The sequence below is a fragment of the Lichenostomus cassidix genome, chromosome 3, assembly GCF_008360975.1.
Source record: "Lichenostomus cassidix isolate B80296 chromosome 3, HeHo_3.0, whole genome shotgun sequence".
In the NCBI taxonomy this organism is placed as follows: Eukaryota; Metazoa; Chordata; class Aves; order Passeriformes; family Meliphagidae; genus Lichenostomus; species Lichenostomus cassidix.
In genome coordinates, this window is record NC_139483.1 from 67,437,048 (window position 1) to 67,451,674 (window position 14,627).

At 39.9% G+C, this 14,627-nt stretch overlaps 2 protein-coding genes across 7 annotated transcripts in view; one reads left to right on the forward strand and one right to left on the reverse strand.

The window, feature by feature from the left end:
• FIG4 (FIG4 phosphoinositide 5-phosphatase) overlaps window positions 1-2,789 on the reverse strand; it is a 52,304-nt gene extending 49,515 nt beyond the window's left edge. Inside the window, exon 1 of the mRNA XM_085056187.1 lies at window positions 2,595-2,789. Coding sequence (XP_084912313.1) covers window positions 2,595-2,663 — 69 coding nt within the window. The 5' untranslated portion in view covers window positions 2,664-2,789. The remainder of the gene's footprint in view (window positions 1-2,594) is intronic.
• Window positions 2,790-2,837: 48 nt separating this feature from the next.
• AK9 (adenylate kinase 9) overlaps window positions 2,838-14,627 on the forward strand; it is a 53,713-nt gene continuing 41,923 nt past the window's right edge. For 3 of the 6 annotated variants that reach the window (XM_085056180.1, XM_085056185.1, XM_085056184.1), the window contains exons 1-8: window positions 3,296-3,466; window positions 4,406-4,535; window positions 6,919-6,982; window positions 9,618-9,670; window positions 9,756-9,852; window positions 11,761-11,873; window positions 13,558-13,752; window positions 14,447-14,572. In XM_085056180.1, coding sequence (XP_084912306.1) covers window positions 4,419-4,535; window positions 6,919-6,982; window positions 9,618-9,670; window positions 9,756-9,852; window positions 11,761-11,873; window positions 13,558-13,752; window positions 14,447-14,572 — 765 coding nt within the window. In that variant the 5' untranslated portion in view covers window positions 3,296-3,466; window positions 4,406-4,418. Of the gene's footprint in view, window positions 3,036-3,295; window positions 3,467-4,405; window positions 4,536-6,918; window positions 6,983-9,617; window positions 9,671-9,755; window positions 9,853-11,760; window positions 11,874-13,557; window positions 13,753-14,446; window positions 14,573-14,627 lie in introns of those variants that run through there. The other 3 variants (XM_085056183.1, XM_085056181.1, XM_085056186.1) reach the window with 3 other exon arrangements.

Consider the following 14,627-nt stretch of genomic DNA (forward strand, 5'->3'; position numbering starts at 1 on the left):
CACTGTTTCTCCCACTGCTGATGACTTAAATCATCCCTTCTTTGCACAGAAATCTTAGGATACAGTCTCATGTTAGCCTGTATCTGACACAACTCCAAATCCCACATGCTGGATCTAGCAAGCCTACAGCCTCAGGGAAATCAGAAGAGCCACCTGAACCAGGAGAAAGCTATTGGGTGATGCTTATGCTGTACCAGTGACTGTCACAGCTGGCAACTGCATGATTATGAGATCTTATGCAAAGGAGACAGCATGATGGATACCTCAGGGAGAAGAAGTGGCAACTTCTGTCAGCAGCACATGACACTGAATGAGTTGTAACAGTGATTGATCAAACCAAAAGTCCAATTTTGGGCTCCCCAGTATACGGCAGACAGTGATACAGCAGAGTGATTCCAGCAGAGAGCTACCCAGACGATCCACAGGACAGAGCCCATGATGTACTCAGAGAGACTGAGAGAACTGAGTTTAGCCTGGTTTGTTCAGCCTTTAAAAAGCTTTGGCAGCATCTTGCTGCTGTTTAAAACCATGTAACAGGAAGGTGTAGATAAGGGACAAACCCTTTCTAGTTGTCTACAGAGGTTGTAAAATCTATATATTCAAAGGCACTCAAAACTCAGCTGCACACAGCCCTGAGCAACAGGCTCTTGTTGAAGCTGCTTTGAGCAGGGGGCTGGACTTTGTGATGTCCACAAGTCCCTTCTAACATTCCTTTGTCTATGTATTTATTAAGTGCTTCAAGTCTTTTCAAATAATCACACCAAAATTATCCCTATTAATTTTTTTCTTTGGAAAAAATGACTAGAATTTCAATATCAAACCACAAAGCGCTTCAATTTGCAGTTTTTTAAAGTAAGAACATAACCTTACTCAGGGGAAAAATTCTATTTTCATCACTCACACGAAGTGACTGAAGTAACAGCTTTGAGATGCCCTTGCTCAGCTGAGACATTTTAAATGGCACATGCTCATCCACAAACCACTGCCTTTCACACCTGATGAAAACCATCTTGCTTCCTGGAGCAATCAGGACTGCTGGATCTGCCCCTCACTGAATTCTGAACAAAGCACAGCATGGACAAACCCATCCATTGGGGCAGATACTGCCAGCTACTACTGTCCAGATGTAAAAGACTATGGTTCCAGAGATGACAGGATCAACTGGAGAGGCCTAGAGAATTGCAGACAGCTGACAGAACTGTGGCCCGGAGCATGGCATGTTGTCTCTGAGCAACTGAGCCTCACAGCTCAAAGAGAAGCAGGCCAGGTATCCATGCAGAGCCAGTAATAATAAGCCAAATCTCAGCTGAGATGTGGTATGAGTTGTGAGACAAGAACAACTAAATTGAGTAATACAGGACCTAATTCAGAAATTGTATTTCCCTGTTGCCCTACTCAGGTATAATAATAATATATGAAAATAAAAGAAAAGACAGCCTTTACCAGCAACAAGGAGAAAGACAAATAAGGCTGCCTTAAATTCATTTAGGAAGAGGTAAAAAAACCGCAACACTCTGGAAAGACTTTAAGGTTTGTAACCTCCATTTTTAAAAATTACTTATACCAGTAGCTCTGCATGCTTTAATCCTTCTCTGTTTCACAAGCTGTTCAGTGGGGAATTATCACAAAAGCACAAACCTAATTCTGACAGAAGTAAAGCTGGAAGTCAGATTCCTATTTTTACTGAAATCATTCTTGCATCTGTGTCATTTTGGGAAGTTTCCAAGGGGCTTCAGCGTATAAATTGTCTTTGTAAGTACAGGTAACATTTGAACCTGAAACTAGACCTAACTGTTGAATTTAAAGCCATGGTACCTAACCCTATCCAAAACCACCTCAAGTGAAGAAAACCAATATACTGTGAAACAAGGGAGAAACCAACACACTATGAAACACGAAGAAATTTGAGCTAATGAACGATAAACACAGTGGTATTATCTCGGGCTTTTTACACCAAGAATTGGATTCTGACTCACATGGTGTTCATCACATGGTTAAACCAGCAATTACCACTCTGACTTCCGATCTACGTAGCCCATAGCAAAAAAGTACTGTGAATAACACATGCCTACAGTTCCTGCAATAGGACACAAGGAATGCTAAAAATCTTCAAGAGCTCACTTCCAGAAGCTGGGCTGAAAACTTCGGAAGCTGTTTCACCAGCCTAAAGTGTGTCATAAGAAGAAACCAGGTCGGTGCGGGTGATAACCAGTTCAGCCATTCTTAATTCAAATGGCAACTGTGGACACCTTCAGCTGCCCAGCTGTAGCTGCCCTGGCAGGAGTGCGCACTGCTCTCCCGGCTGTACGGCAGCAGCCACACGACAGACCCAGCAGGGGCCCAACCTCCACTGCCGCACCGCCGGGCCCTGCGCTCACCCGCCCGGCACAGGCCAGCCCTCCGCTCAAGTCACGAGGAGAGACACGGTGAAAACAAGAACTTTAAACACTTTGGGGTTTTGTTGAGTTACTGGGATGTTTTGAACGTGTGACCAAAAAGAACCAGATCGCAACACGCGAAAAGAAAGGTAAGGCGCAGTTTTCGCCCAGCTGCAGCCCAGCCGAGGCAGCAGCTCCGGGGAGGACGCTACTTACAGCCCTGGTCTCGTACAGCACCAGCTTCTGCACGGAGCTGATCAAGGGGGCGGCGGCCGCCACCGGCATGGCTGCCCCGAGGCGCGGCGGGGGCTGCCCGGGAACAGCCCGGGAACAGCCAGCACCGGGGCAGGAACACCCTGCGGCGAGCGGGGAACCACCGCCGGCACCGAGGCAACCCGGAAGTGCCGGCGCTCCAGCGCGCAGGCGCGCCCACGGCCGGCCGCGAGAGCGCGCCTGCGTGGCGGAGCCGCGTCACGTGCAATCCCTGGGCAGCGGCGGCTCCGGGCGCGGCGGTGGCTGCGGGACATCGGGACATCGGGACATCGGGACATCGGGACATCGGGACATCGGGACATCGGGGCGGGCGAGGTGGAGGCGCCGCCGGCGCATCCGCATCCGCCGCTCCCGCCGGGAGCCGCTCCCCGCGGGGTGAGCGCGGTCAGCACCAGGAACAGCTCCGCGGCCCCGCCGACGCCCCGCCGCCCCGCCCAGAGCAAGGCGGGGTCTCCTCCTGCCCCCCGTGAGGGGCGGGCCCGGGGCAGGGGGCGGGCCCGGGGCAGGGGGCGGGCCCGGGGCAGGGGGCGGGCCCGGGGCAGGGGGCGGGCCCGGGGCAGGGGGCGGGGCCGGGGCAGGGGGCGGGGCCGGGGCAGGGGGCGGGGCCGGCTGTTGCCCGGGCAGCGGAGGCGCGCAGGGCGGCAGCGGGGGCGCGCACGAGGGCTCGTGCTCCGTCCCCACTGCAGTCCCCCGTGCCTGAGGGGTGTGGGGAGGGGGGTGTGTGCGCCTGGTTTAATGCTTTGCTTTGCTTGTGATTGTTTTTGTGAATTAGGAAACTGACCCTTGGGAAGGAGCGAGACTGCTGGGAACGGCAGGTAAGGCTCAGCCGGTGAGTTTGTTCTGTGGGGGCGATGGGGAGTTGGTTCACATGTAAAGACTTCTTTTCTTTTTTTAATATTAAAATGCATGTTGCAAAAATGTCTGTATGTTTGGGTTTGGTGTTTCAAGACAAATTTTTTCAGCTTCTCATCCTGAAGTAGGTTTTTTTAGTTGAAGTTTTTAATTTAATTTTAAGCTGACTGGGAGTTGTGTGGGGCTGTGTTGGGTTGGGTGGTTGCATGTGGTTTTAACTGGGGCTGTCAGACTGGAGTGGCCCTCTAAAGACAGCAAAGTTTTGTTTCACCTTTTCGAAACAAACTTCAGCGAGCTCCTCACGTTTTAGGCTTCCATTTTGTTTGAAAGGCCCATGCAAATTTTCCTCCTACTTGCCATAATTAGAAATTTGTTTAGGTTTTAATTTGTTGTGCAGCATTAGACTTGTGACCACCTGCATTCGTGGAAGAGCTGGGATTTGTGAGAGGATGACAGAGATCATGAACCATGATTTAATTCTGCAAAGTCTAATTTGTGTACCTGCCTGTGTGGACACAGAGTGGTTCCACTGACTGTGACGAGGCCCTTCTGTGTCTGAAGCTCAAAAACAAAGCTCTTGGCAGGCCCATGGTCCATTTCAGGGACCAGAGAGAAGTAACAATTCTGTGGTGTGGTAATTGGAGCAGGAAGGAAAAAGCAGCAAAATAACTAAAAACCAGCAACATGCAATATGACAGTCATGAAGAAGTCATAATCAACAAGTGGTGATTCAGGGTTGTTCTGACAATCCTTTGTTTTTCAGAAGTAGGTTTTCTTGCTAAATGCTTTTTCTTCTTCTAACAGCTTTTTTTTTTTTTTTTTTACAAATCCATTCACCTTGAAGGTCATTTAATGCACAGGTAACAACTGTACTTTATAACAAGCTGGTTTTTTTCTTCTAGTCTTGGAAAACACATGGCTTCTCAAGAGGAAAAACAAGCTCAGCCCTTTACAGACATCTTTGATGAAGATGAAGCTGAAAGATCCTTTCTGTTGTCCAAGCCCTCTTGCTTAATTGTCTTTGGAAAGCCAGTAAGATGTCTGATAGAAGTATTTTCTTCAGATATTCTGCTAACAATTTTATTTTTTCTTTCCAAGCATTAGTTTAACAATGCTACCAAAAGGGTCAAATAGCAACATTTTAACCTCTTCCACTCTTCAAGTCCTGCAGAGTGGAGTAAAGATTCTGGTCTCATTTGTTGAGGCCAGTTTTTTTTCTTGAGTGACTAGTCAATTGCAATTAAAAGTGTTACTACTGTACTTAAAAGTTATATGTTGCTCAGAATATTTGTTCTCTTTGCACATTGACAACTGGACTGTTTTTATTTTTGTGGTGGTTTAACTCCAGACAGCAATCAAACCCCATGCAGCTTCTTGCTCACTCACCCTGCTGGGGTGAGACAGAGAATCAGAAGGGTAAAAGTGATAAAACGTGACAAAAGCCATTCACATGAGCAAAGCAGACCAGGGAATTCATTCACTACTTCTTATGGGCAGGCAGATGTTCAGCCATCCCCAGGAAAGCAGGGCTCCATCATGCTTGCTGGTGACTTGGGAAGACAAACACCATCACTCCAAAAGTACCACCCTTTCCTTCTTCTTCCCCAGCTTTACAAGCCGAACATGACACCATGTGCTCTGGAATATCCTTGTGTGTCAGTCAAGGTCAGCTGTCCCAGCTGTGTTCCCTCCCAGCTTCCCATGCACCCTCACTCTCCTCACCAGTGTGGCAGTATGGAAAGCAGGAAAGGCCTTGGCTCTGTGTAAGCCCTGCTCAGCAGTAACAAAAGCATCTCTATATTGTCAACACTTTTTCTTCAGCACAAATCCAAAACACAGCCCCACAGTAGCTGCTGTGAAGAAAATTAACTCTACTCCAGCCAAAATCAGAACAATGCTATTAAAATACTTTTATTTTTAATAAACCTGACAGATTAAAGACATAAATTGGTGCAAAGGAACCTACACGTTAATGTACTGACTTACAGATATGCATACATATCTTAATATTAAAACTTTGACATAATTCTATACTGTGTATTTGGAAACATTCAAAATTCACCAAGGTGTCCTGATAAAAGCATTTGTACTACATTATAATTCAAGGTCTCTCTTTTTCTCAAATAATTTATGGCCTCCTTAACTTAGAAAAATTGAATGTTTTCAGATTTTTTTTTTTCCAAATGTGTGCTTGCATTAGTGCCTCAATTTGCTGAAGAGAGTTCTTTTTTTTTGGTACAAGTTTGCCTTGTAACGTGTCATGGTAATATGCACTTGTAAGAGTGTATTCAGGTCACTAGAAGACTACAGTGAACTAGCTTGTCTAGTTTTAAATGAACATCACATTTTTAACTTTACATGAAATAGGTAACTACATTTTGTAGAGCAAACCATCCTGAAATGCTCTTCGAAAAAAATTCTCATCTTCTCAACCATTGCCTTCAGTAGATGCCTGACCTTAATACAAAATTTAAAAGGGTTGAAATTGTACAGGCCTTACCAGGAAAGCAGGGAATTAAATAGTCTATTTTTATGATAATATCTTTTATGTATATGACTGATGTGCAGAGCACCTATCCCATTCAAGATATATCTTTTAAATGAGAAGCAAAGGGCCACTAAAGCAAAGCCAAATACATGTATTCTCATCACATGTGTAAGAAGTGAGGTATGAGTAAGCTGGAGTGTTTGTTGATGTGCTCTTAAGTGGGAATGTAGTTTATTTGTGGGGTTTTACTATTTTTTTATCACCAAATTTATCAAGGACAAACGAACTGTCAAAACAGTTCTTCTTATATGTCCTTCTGAAAAAAGGGCACAATCCTAAGGGTGGAAGATGGAGAGTTTTGCAAGATCACATTCAGGTAATCATACTCTTGGAGGCCTCATAACTCTTGGTTATGTTGGTTCCTCCAGGTACATGTAAATTTTTAAGATTTTGCCAGTATCAAACAAGTTTTATGGACTAGCAAGGGCAGTTTTTAGGCATGTGTTGTTTTACTCAAGAAATATTATCCCTATGTATCCTACTCGGAAAGGGTTGAGCAGGTTTGCATGATAATTTCCTTTGAGGCTGAAGATAATAAATTTTAGTTCTATGGAGTTTCTCATGGGAATTTGTGGTCAAATCATAGCTGAATTTTAGATAGAGTTACTCAGAAACAAACAGTATAATTACTTCAGAAATAATTAGCTGCAAAGGGCAGTAGCAGTATATTAGCAATGCTAGGCAATATAAAGTAGAGGATGATATTAAAAAGAGTGTTTTGTGTTTGCTCAATGCATAACTCAGAGGTCCTAATCCCAGTGGTAGATTTTCATTGTTTTTATCATGTGAAAATATATTCTTTATTGTAATATATGTTTGGTTTTGTTCAGTTTGTTTTTCTTTTAAAAGTGTATTTTTCATTTTAAGGGTTCTGGAAAGAAAACATTAGCTAGAAAACTAGCTCAGAAATTGAACTACATTTTCATAGAAGGTAAACATACACTATATTTGAAACATTGCTTTGGCTTCACAATATCTTTTGGTTTAGAATACCCTTACTGTTCCCTGTAAATCAAAAGGTGCAGCAAAGGTTTCTGATAAGGACCAAGTAACCATTTTACCAGAAATAAAATTGCTTTTTTGGCCTTTTAGTTATTGAAAGGCTTAGAAAAATCACTGTGAGGTTTTTTCTCCATCATAACTAAACTCTATTCCCAGTCCTGTAAGGTGATTTATATGACCCTTCTTGTTCACATGGGTGCAACTCATTCAGCTCCAGAAAGCACAGACATTTTCCAATGCAGACCACGAAACACTATGAGGGTCTTTCCTTTATGTTTGTGCAGTGCCCAATACAAGGGGGTATACTCCAGGAAACAGTTATTTATCAAATGAAGTATCTTTCTCTTCCTTTGAAGATTTGGAATTGTAACAGGGTAAAATTCACTTTTAATAAAGTGATTTTTTTAACTTAAGTATATATAGAATTTTTAATTCATGGTATTGTGTAATAACAACAAAAAAAATTAATACCTGGTCCAAAACATAGATCAGACCAAAATCAGAAGGGACCTTAGCATTTGAATGTATTTAAACCAGTACTGACAAATGTTCATCAAATTGTTTTAAAAAATTTCTAGGTAGTCAATCTCTGTAACATAGACTTTGCTGTGGCTAGCACAGTTTTTCCCATGAGAAGTTTTCTTGTGTTTTGTAAATAAAGATAAAGTTTAGATGTTTTTGGAACAGTGTCCCAGAACTTGGGCAGTGCAGGCCTGGCCAATCAGGCCTGGGGGAAGGCTTCTGACTGACCAATCTGGGTGACTTTTGAGAACTCTATAAATGTGATGAAATCAAAACAATAAAGGTCATTCCTTCTTGCCACTGAGAACTGGTGCCTTCATTACTCTGCTAGCTGCTCAACAGCGACACTTTGCCATTAGAAAGTTTTTCCTAGTAACTGATCTAAATTTCAGTTACTGCTTTTTAAAGCCTGATTTCTAGTAGATTAAGGGAATTATTCTTTTCTTTTTTTGTTCACATTATTTCTTTTAATCTTCTTTTGGCTAGTAAACCTACATAGGTGTACACACTCATTCTTTCAACTTATGCTAGTAAATCTTTTTCATTTTCCACATCAAAAAAGAAAGAAACAAAGAAATTCAGCATACATAAACATTAATAATTTAGTCTAGAAGGCACCTCCAGAGGTGATTGAGTCCAACCTTCCTCTCAAAGCAGGGTAGGCTGGAGAGGGCTGCTCAGTTGAGTCTGGAGTATCTCCAAGGACAGAAACTCCACCTCCTCCCATAGAAACACTTTGCAACGTTTGACTATCTTTTTGATGAAAAATTGCTTGCTAATTACCCCATTCACATTCCTCATGTTCCAATTTGTGTCTTTTTCTCCTGTCCTAAATGCACTTCTGGGATGACCACGTCTGTCTTTGTTCTGTCTTTGTGACCTCCCAGGAAGTAGTTTTAGACAGCAGTAAGAGCTGTCTGGTTTTCTCCAGGCTGAACAATGCCAGTTGGCCACTCCTGGGCTGTTTGGCTGTTCTGATGGTTTTGGTGTCCTCCACTGAACTTGCTCCAGTGTATCAATATCTGTCCTGTGCTGTGTTAAAAATAAACCAAGATAGAATATTATTAAATAGGAAAGGTGTTCACAGTCTTTTTAATTTGGCATAATACTTTCTATTCATTTATCCAATGAATAGGTCAATACTCAAAAATAAAACAGGACCCAGGTGCACACAGATGGCTGATTTGCAGCTGTCTGTATAATTTATTAGTATATTCTCTGTCTCAGTTTTGGCCCATGGCAAATACTGTTCTCCTGAACACCTATTCATATTATGAAAGTTAGGATATGCAATCATCGTCATTCCTAGTAGGAACAGTTGGAAAAGAGCCACTGTGTTTTGAGAAGAAAGATTATGGCTGTATAGGCATGAGACACCTGGCTTCAGGACCTTTCCCTGGCCTGGTTTATCAGTAATAGAAATGTACTAGTAATAGAAATGTACTAGTAATAGAAATGTACTAGTAATAGACATGTAGCCTTAAGAGTCATTCTAGAAAACTTGTGTTAGATACCTGATTATTTAATCCATACAGAAGTGTTAAAGACTTCCAGGGTCATTCTAGTATGATGTCCACAGAGACATGGGGCAGTCTTTGAATTTGATAGATGTCACTTTTCTTGAAGCAGGTGGTTTTGCATGTCTAAACAGTTTTTCTAAATCTTGCTTTTTAAATTAGGAAAGTGATTGAGCTCAAATACTCATCTCTGGATTACAAGACATTAATGCTGATTTAATTTAAATCAGTAGTTCAAATAATTCTGCAAAACTCCTGTTGTGCATTTTTGTGTAGTATATACAGTGTTAAATTGTAGGGAGAAACATCTTCCCAGACTTTGCCATAAGGCACCAGGTTCTTCATGAGCAAAATATCATAATGACCCTAAATATAATGGCTGTTCCTTCAAAAATAGTGTGGTTTCTCGGAGCACATACATCCTCCTTTGTCGGTACATGTATGTCTTTATTTGCATGTACATCTGATTAGAAAATATTTTGTATTAATTAGTTTAATTTTCTTATGTTTGATATGCTTCCTTAGCTTCAGAAGTAATTCAAACGAATATTCAACAAGAAACAGAATATGGACTTAAGGTAAAGGTCTAATATTCTAGTAAGTTTACTCACATTGTGAACAAACACATGCTATATAAGCCTTTGTTTTTTTGTTTTACCTCAGTGTCAAGAATTGCTTTGTCAAGGTCAAGGTGTTCCTGAGGAACTCGTTACAGAAATGATTCTGCAAAAGACTGAGTCACCAGAAGTTGCTCATTTTGGTAAGTGTATTTAGAGCCTAAACGTCTTAGAATGGGCTAGCTATAATTTTGTATCCATTTTACATCCATTGGTACTCAAATGTAGTTTAAGCTTTTTCTTGTGCTCTTCATGTTGTGGAATATCAATAAAGTGAGAGTGTGTTTAGGGATTAATTTACCAATATGGGAGAGCAGGAAGTGTCATACCAGTCCTATGTTGTGTTAATTTTGAGAAAATAGTTCCCCCAAAATTTTAAGTGTATATATGACTCTCATTTGACAATATTATCTGTTTAGAAGAATTCTAGAGTTTAAAATAGAGACATTTTATTCTTCAATACTTCTATAACAACAACATAACCAAAACCCATAAGCAAAAATATTTTAAGCATTTTAAATAATGAAAAATAAGGAAAACAGATTATTGAAAATGCAAAGTATTATGGCCTTTCTTTTTTTCTCTTACAACATTGTTTCCTTTGCATTTTGTGACACGGAGTAAGATGGATGAGAATAGAATAGGTAGTGGTAATAATTCTTCTATTTGAGAAAAGATTATGATAATTGAAGCTGCCAAGATAAGTGCTGCAGATCTTGCTAGTGTCTGAACCTGCTTTCCTGAAGAGGAGACAAATATACTGCTAAGAGTAAAAGAAGTAAAAAAGGAAATATAATTTCTTTTTCTTGTTCTGACCTTTACTTGAAATTTCCATTATGGGAGAGAGACAGGGTTTTGTTCCTTCTCTAGTCCAAGACTCAAAAGCTTAGCAAAATATACCACATTATCCAGTGAAAAGAGGCTTTTAAAACAATATTTAAAAGAGAGAAATAGATAAGAAAAAAAGAAAGGTGGGCTCAAAAAATTGCTGGAAGAGGTAGCAGCAGAAATGCAGGTCTCTTAATCCATACGTTAGGACTTAAGTAAAGGCATGAAGAGGCTTCTGTGTTAATGGAGTTCCCCTCCTTGAGTCAGTCTGAAGATGTGTGTATTACAGAGGAGCACAGAGATCCTGGAGACTGTAAACATGACTCTAACATTGGGTAAAGTTTGGTTCTTGTAACCAAGACACTTTCTGCATTACAAATGCCCCAAAGTAGCAAGGAATAGAATAACCAATATCGTCACTATTTTTCCTACCAACTAGAACTTGTCTCCAAAACCAATTTTTTAAGGTGTTCTCCAGTTCTAATAACTTTTTATCAACTACTATCTTAATATAATCCTAGGGAAGCTTAAGTAGGCTTTCAGCAGGAACTAATCAGTCAATTCACTGTAAATTGTTCATTAAATATTTTAGAAACTGTTGTATGAAACGTTGGGTTTTTGACTTTCTTCTTGTCATATCTAGCCAATGTCTGTTTACCAAACAGGACTCAGCACTGGGAATTCTGAGTGAATGGATGCTTACCAAATTATCCATATGGATACGGTATGCATAGTGCCGCCTTTTCAGAGGCAGGAGAGGGGTCCAGACTCCCTTCATTGTCCAGAGAAGTGAAAACATTTAAAGATTGTATAGATAGCCTAGACTCCTAGTTTAAATGCTTTAAATCATAGAGTGACTTCTTTTTGCAGTGCCTTTTATAAAGTCTTCTGGTGGCAAAAATGGTCTTACTGAAAGCTTGTGACTTTTTAGGTCTGAGCTAGGCAGGTGGTCTGAGGATGGTCTTTAATGTCTACACATTTTTAATTGAGGTAAATGCTGAGAGTACTCCATAAAGCTGCAAACAGCACACTTTTTAGTCTGTATTTCACCTGAAGTAGACATGGGTGCATGGTTTTTTTAGCAGTGTTATGTCATGTGCATGGTTTAAAATTGTACCACTACATGTATTGTTTAAAGGAAATTATAGCTGTTTAAAAGAGTATAACTTGTTCTGTAATAGACAAACCCTCTAAAAATATGTTCAATATAATATATTTGGCAGGTTATGTTCTCACTGGATTCCCTTCTCTCTCGGAGGAATACATGACTGTTCCACAGCAAATAGAGAAAATAATGAGTCTAAAATTAAAACCAGATGTCCTGATTAACATTAAGGTAATGTCATCTTCAGTAACTTCCTAGAATGTTTCCTAATTATTAGTAGACTTGCATGCTATGTATGCGAAATATAGTATTTTCCTCTGTATACTTCACTATAGAATTTATTGAGGAATGAGAAATTGTACTCTTTTATGCTGGAATAGAATTTCACTAGTTTGTTCCATTATAAGCATTGCTCAGGTAAAATAATGAACATATCCTTAAACTTTAGCAGCAGGTACAGTGTTTGCACCTCTACCAAGTAAAAGATACAGATTTTCATGAGAAGGAAACTTTGAATTACATTATTATTATAGAATTTTGGACACATGTACATCTGCCACTCATGTAATGCAGGAAGATACTTTTCACACATGGAAGTTAGAAAGGAAATGGTTTTATTTTTCAGGCACTAATTGTGAAACTGCTTCATTATTAATACATCTTGTTTACAAATCTCAATTTCTTCATGAGCAGTGATGTGATATACCAGATATTTTACAAAAGTGACTCTGATATAACCAGAAAAACATAAATCATTTTTAGTGGGGGATTTAGAGGACTTTCTCAATGTAATTTAAAAGAATGGACTTGCTTGCCACCTCCATATTAGTAGACAAAACAAGGCAAGAGGGACTTTTCAGACATCAGGCCAACTGCTTTGGCCAAACACTGCTAAGCTGTCTTGTTAGTCAGAATGGGGTGGCAGTGCCCAAACTGCCCACTGGGAAAGGCCCAAGGCCTGTGCCATTCTCCAGCTTGTGCCCAGCTGTTCACTGGGGAGGATTCTAGATGGCCCACAGCAAACTGTGCCAGACTCCATGGCAGACAAAATAACCATATGTATACTCATGAACAAGATTTCAGGCCCTTTCTCTAGCAATGTTTTATTTATAATCACCTAGATTATTTTTGTCTTTTACTTTGAATGTGCAGAATGAGCTGCTGAGACAGCTCTGAATAGTCAGCCTCTGGTGGTGTGCTCCATTCTCATTGGGATTTTGATTCTAGTTGGCATATCTATGTGTTTTGTCAGATGCTAAGCCTCAGGGTGTGGACCTACTCTATCACTGTGCAGATTTAACTCAGAGTGTTTGTTTTAATCCCGTACTTTTAAGACTTAATTTGCTTGAGCATGCATAATGAAAATTTGTGAATGCCTATTTCAAACCTTTTTTCTGTGGTCTCAGAAAGATCCTAAAACATAAAAGAAATATATTTTTGTGCTACTTTTCAGGCAGATTTGCTTTTTTCAGAAAGTCAATCTTTGTTTTAATACCAGGTAGTGAGAAATCTCAGTTGTTGAGAATATTTGTTGTATAGTTCATGTGCAACAATACAAATGGAAGAGTGATACTAACTACACTAGAAAGAGAAATAAAATTCTTGAATTCATGTAGTAACATCATCTCCTCTGGGAAAAGAACTGAGACTAAATGCATATTAAAAAATCCCTGCTCCAAAGTCAAAGAAATAACTTTGCCTTTGATTCCAGTGGATTGAAGCTGTTTTCACAGATAGGTCAGAATTGTCACTATGTTCATTTGATCAAAAAGAAAGAAAAGAGATTCTAGATAACTGTAGCAATAATAAAATACTGTTATTAATAGACTGATTTAGAAAAATTTTGTCTCTCCAAGAAAAAGATGTTATAGCAGTGCAATAAACACATGATTTCCTTTTAATTTTTCTTTGCTAGTGTGCAGATTATGACTTATGCCAAAGAATATCAGGACAAAAGCAACACCCTGAGTCAGGGGAGATATATCAGAGGAGCCAGTGGGATCCTAAAGCTACTGAGAAGCGTAAGAAAGAAAAAGACCAGAGTGAAGAAGAGGGTGAAGAAGAATATGAAGGGCAGGAAGAAGAAGGAGAAGAAGGAGGAGAGGAGGAGGTAAATATTGCTAATTTCTAAACAGTGCAAAATATTACAATGGACTTTAGACAAAGCAGAGCAAATTCTGATCTTCTAAAATATCACCATACTATGTGATGAATTTATTTTACTCAACTTTAATCTTAATTCTGTTTCTGTCCTACTTTAAGAAATGTTGGGTAGTTCTTAAACAGCAGGTTTAAATGACAGCAAATGCTGATCATTGTATAGCTTAACCTGGCCTCAATCTTTAACTCAAAAGTCACTGATCTGTTCCTTGCCATAAGTTAAAAGTGTGTATCAGGAAGAGAAGGGTGACTCTACATTGCCTGTTTCTTGACCTAGACAAATAAAAAGAGTTCTTAATTTTTGGTTTTTGTAGCAACTTTTACTAGTATTTGTAGGACAATAGCTTGTTTTCTGGTTTTGGTGTTACACTACTACAAATGGATTTTCTTTTTTTTTTCATGACGGTATTAATTTTGAATTCAGGTCAAATTTTTGTAATAGGTGCCAGAGACTTATCAATGCAAGTTCTAGGCACATTGCTGTCAATTCATAGAAACAACAGTTCATCAGGACAGGATCATGGCCAGCAATCACTGGACTAATACTCCTTGCAATACTCTGCAAAGCTACTTTATTTAAATTTGAGTGAAGACAAAAATTATTTAAATACATTATTTATGTATCTTGAAATTTTGTTTTACAGACTGAAGAAGGACCACGTAAGAAATTAGAACCATTTAGTCAGTTAGTGCAGAGGCCTGAAGATTTTCTTGAAAATGCAGAGAAAAGAATTGGATTATACAAGGATATAATGCTTCATCCTGTAGAAGTAAGAAAAAGCAAAGTAATATGATTATGCATAACAAAAGATTTTAAAAATATCT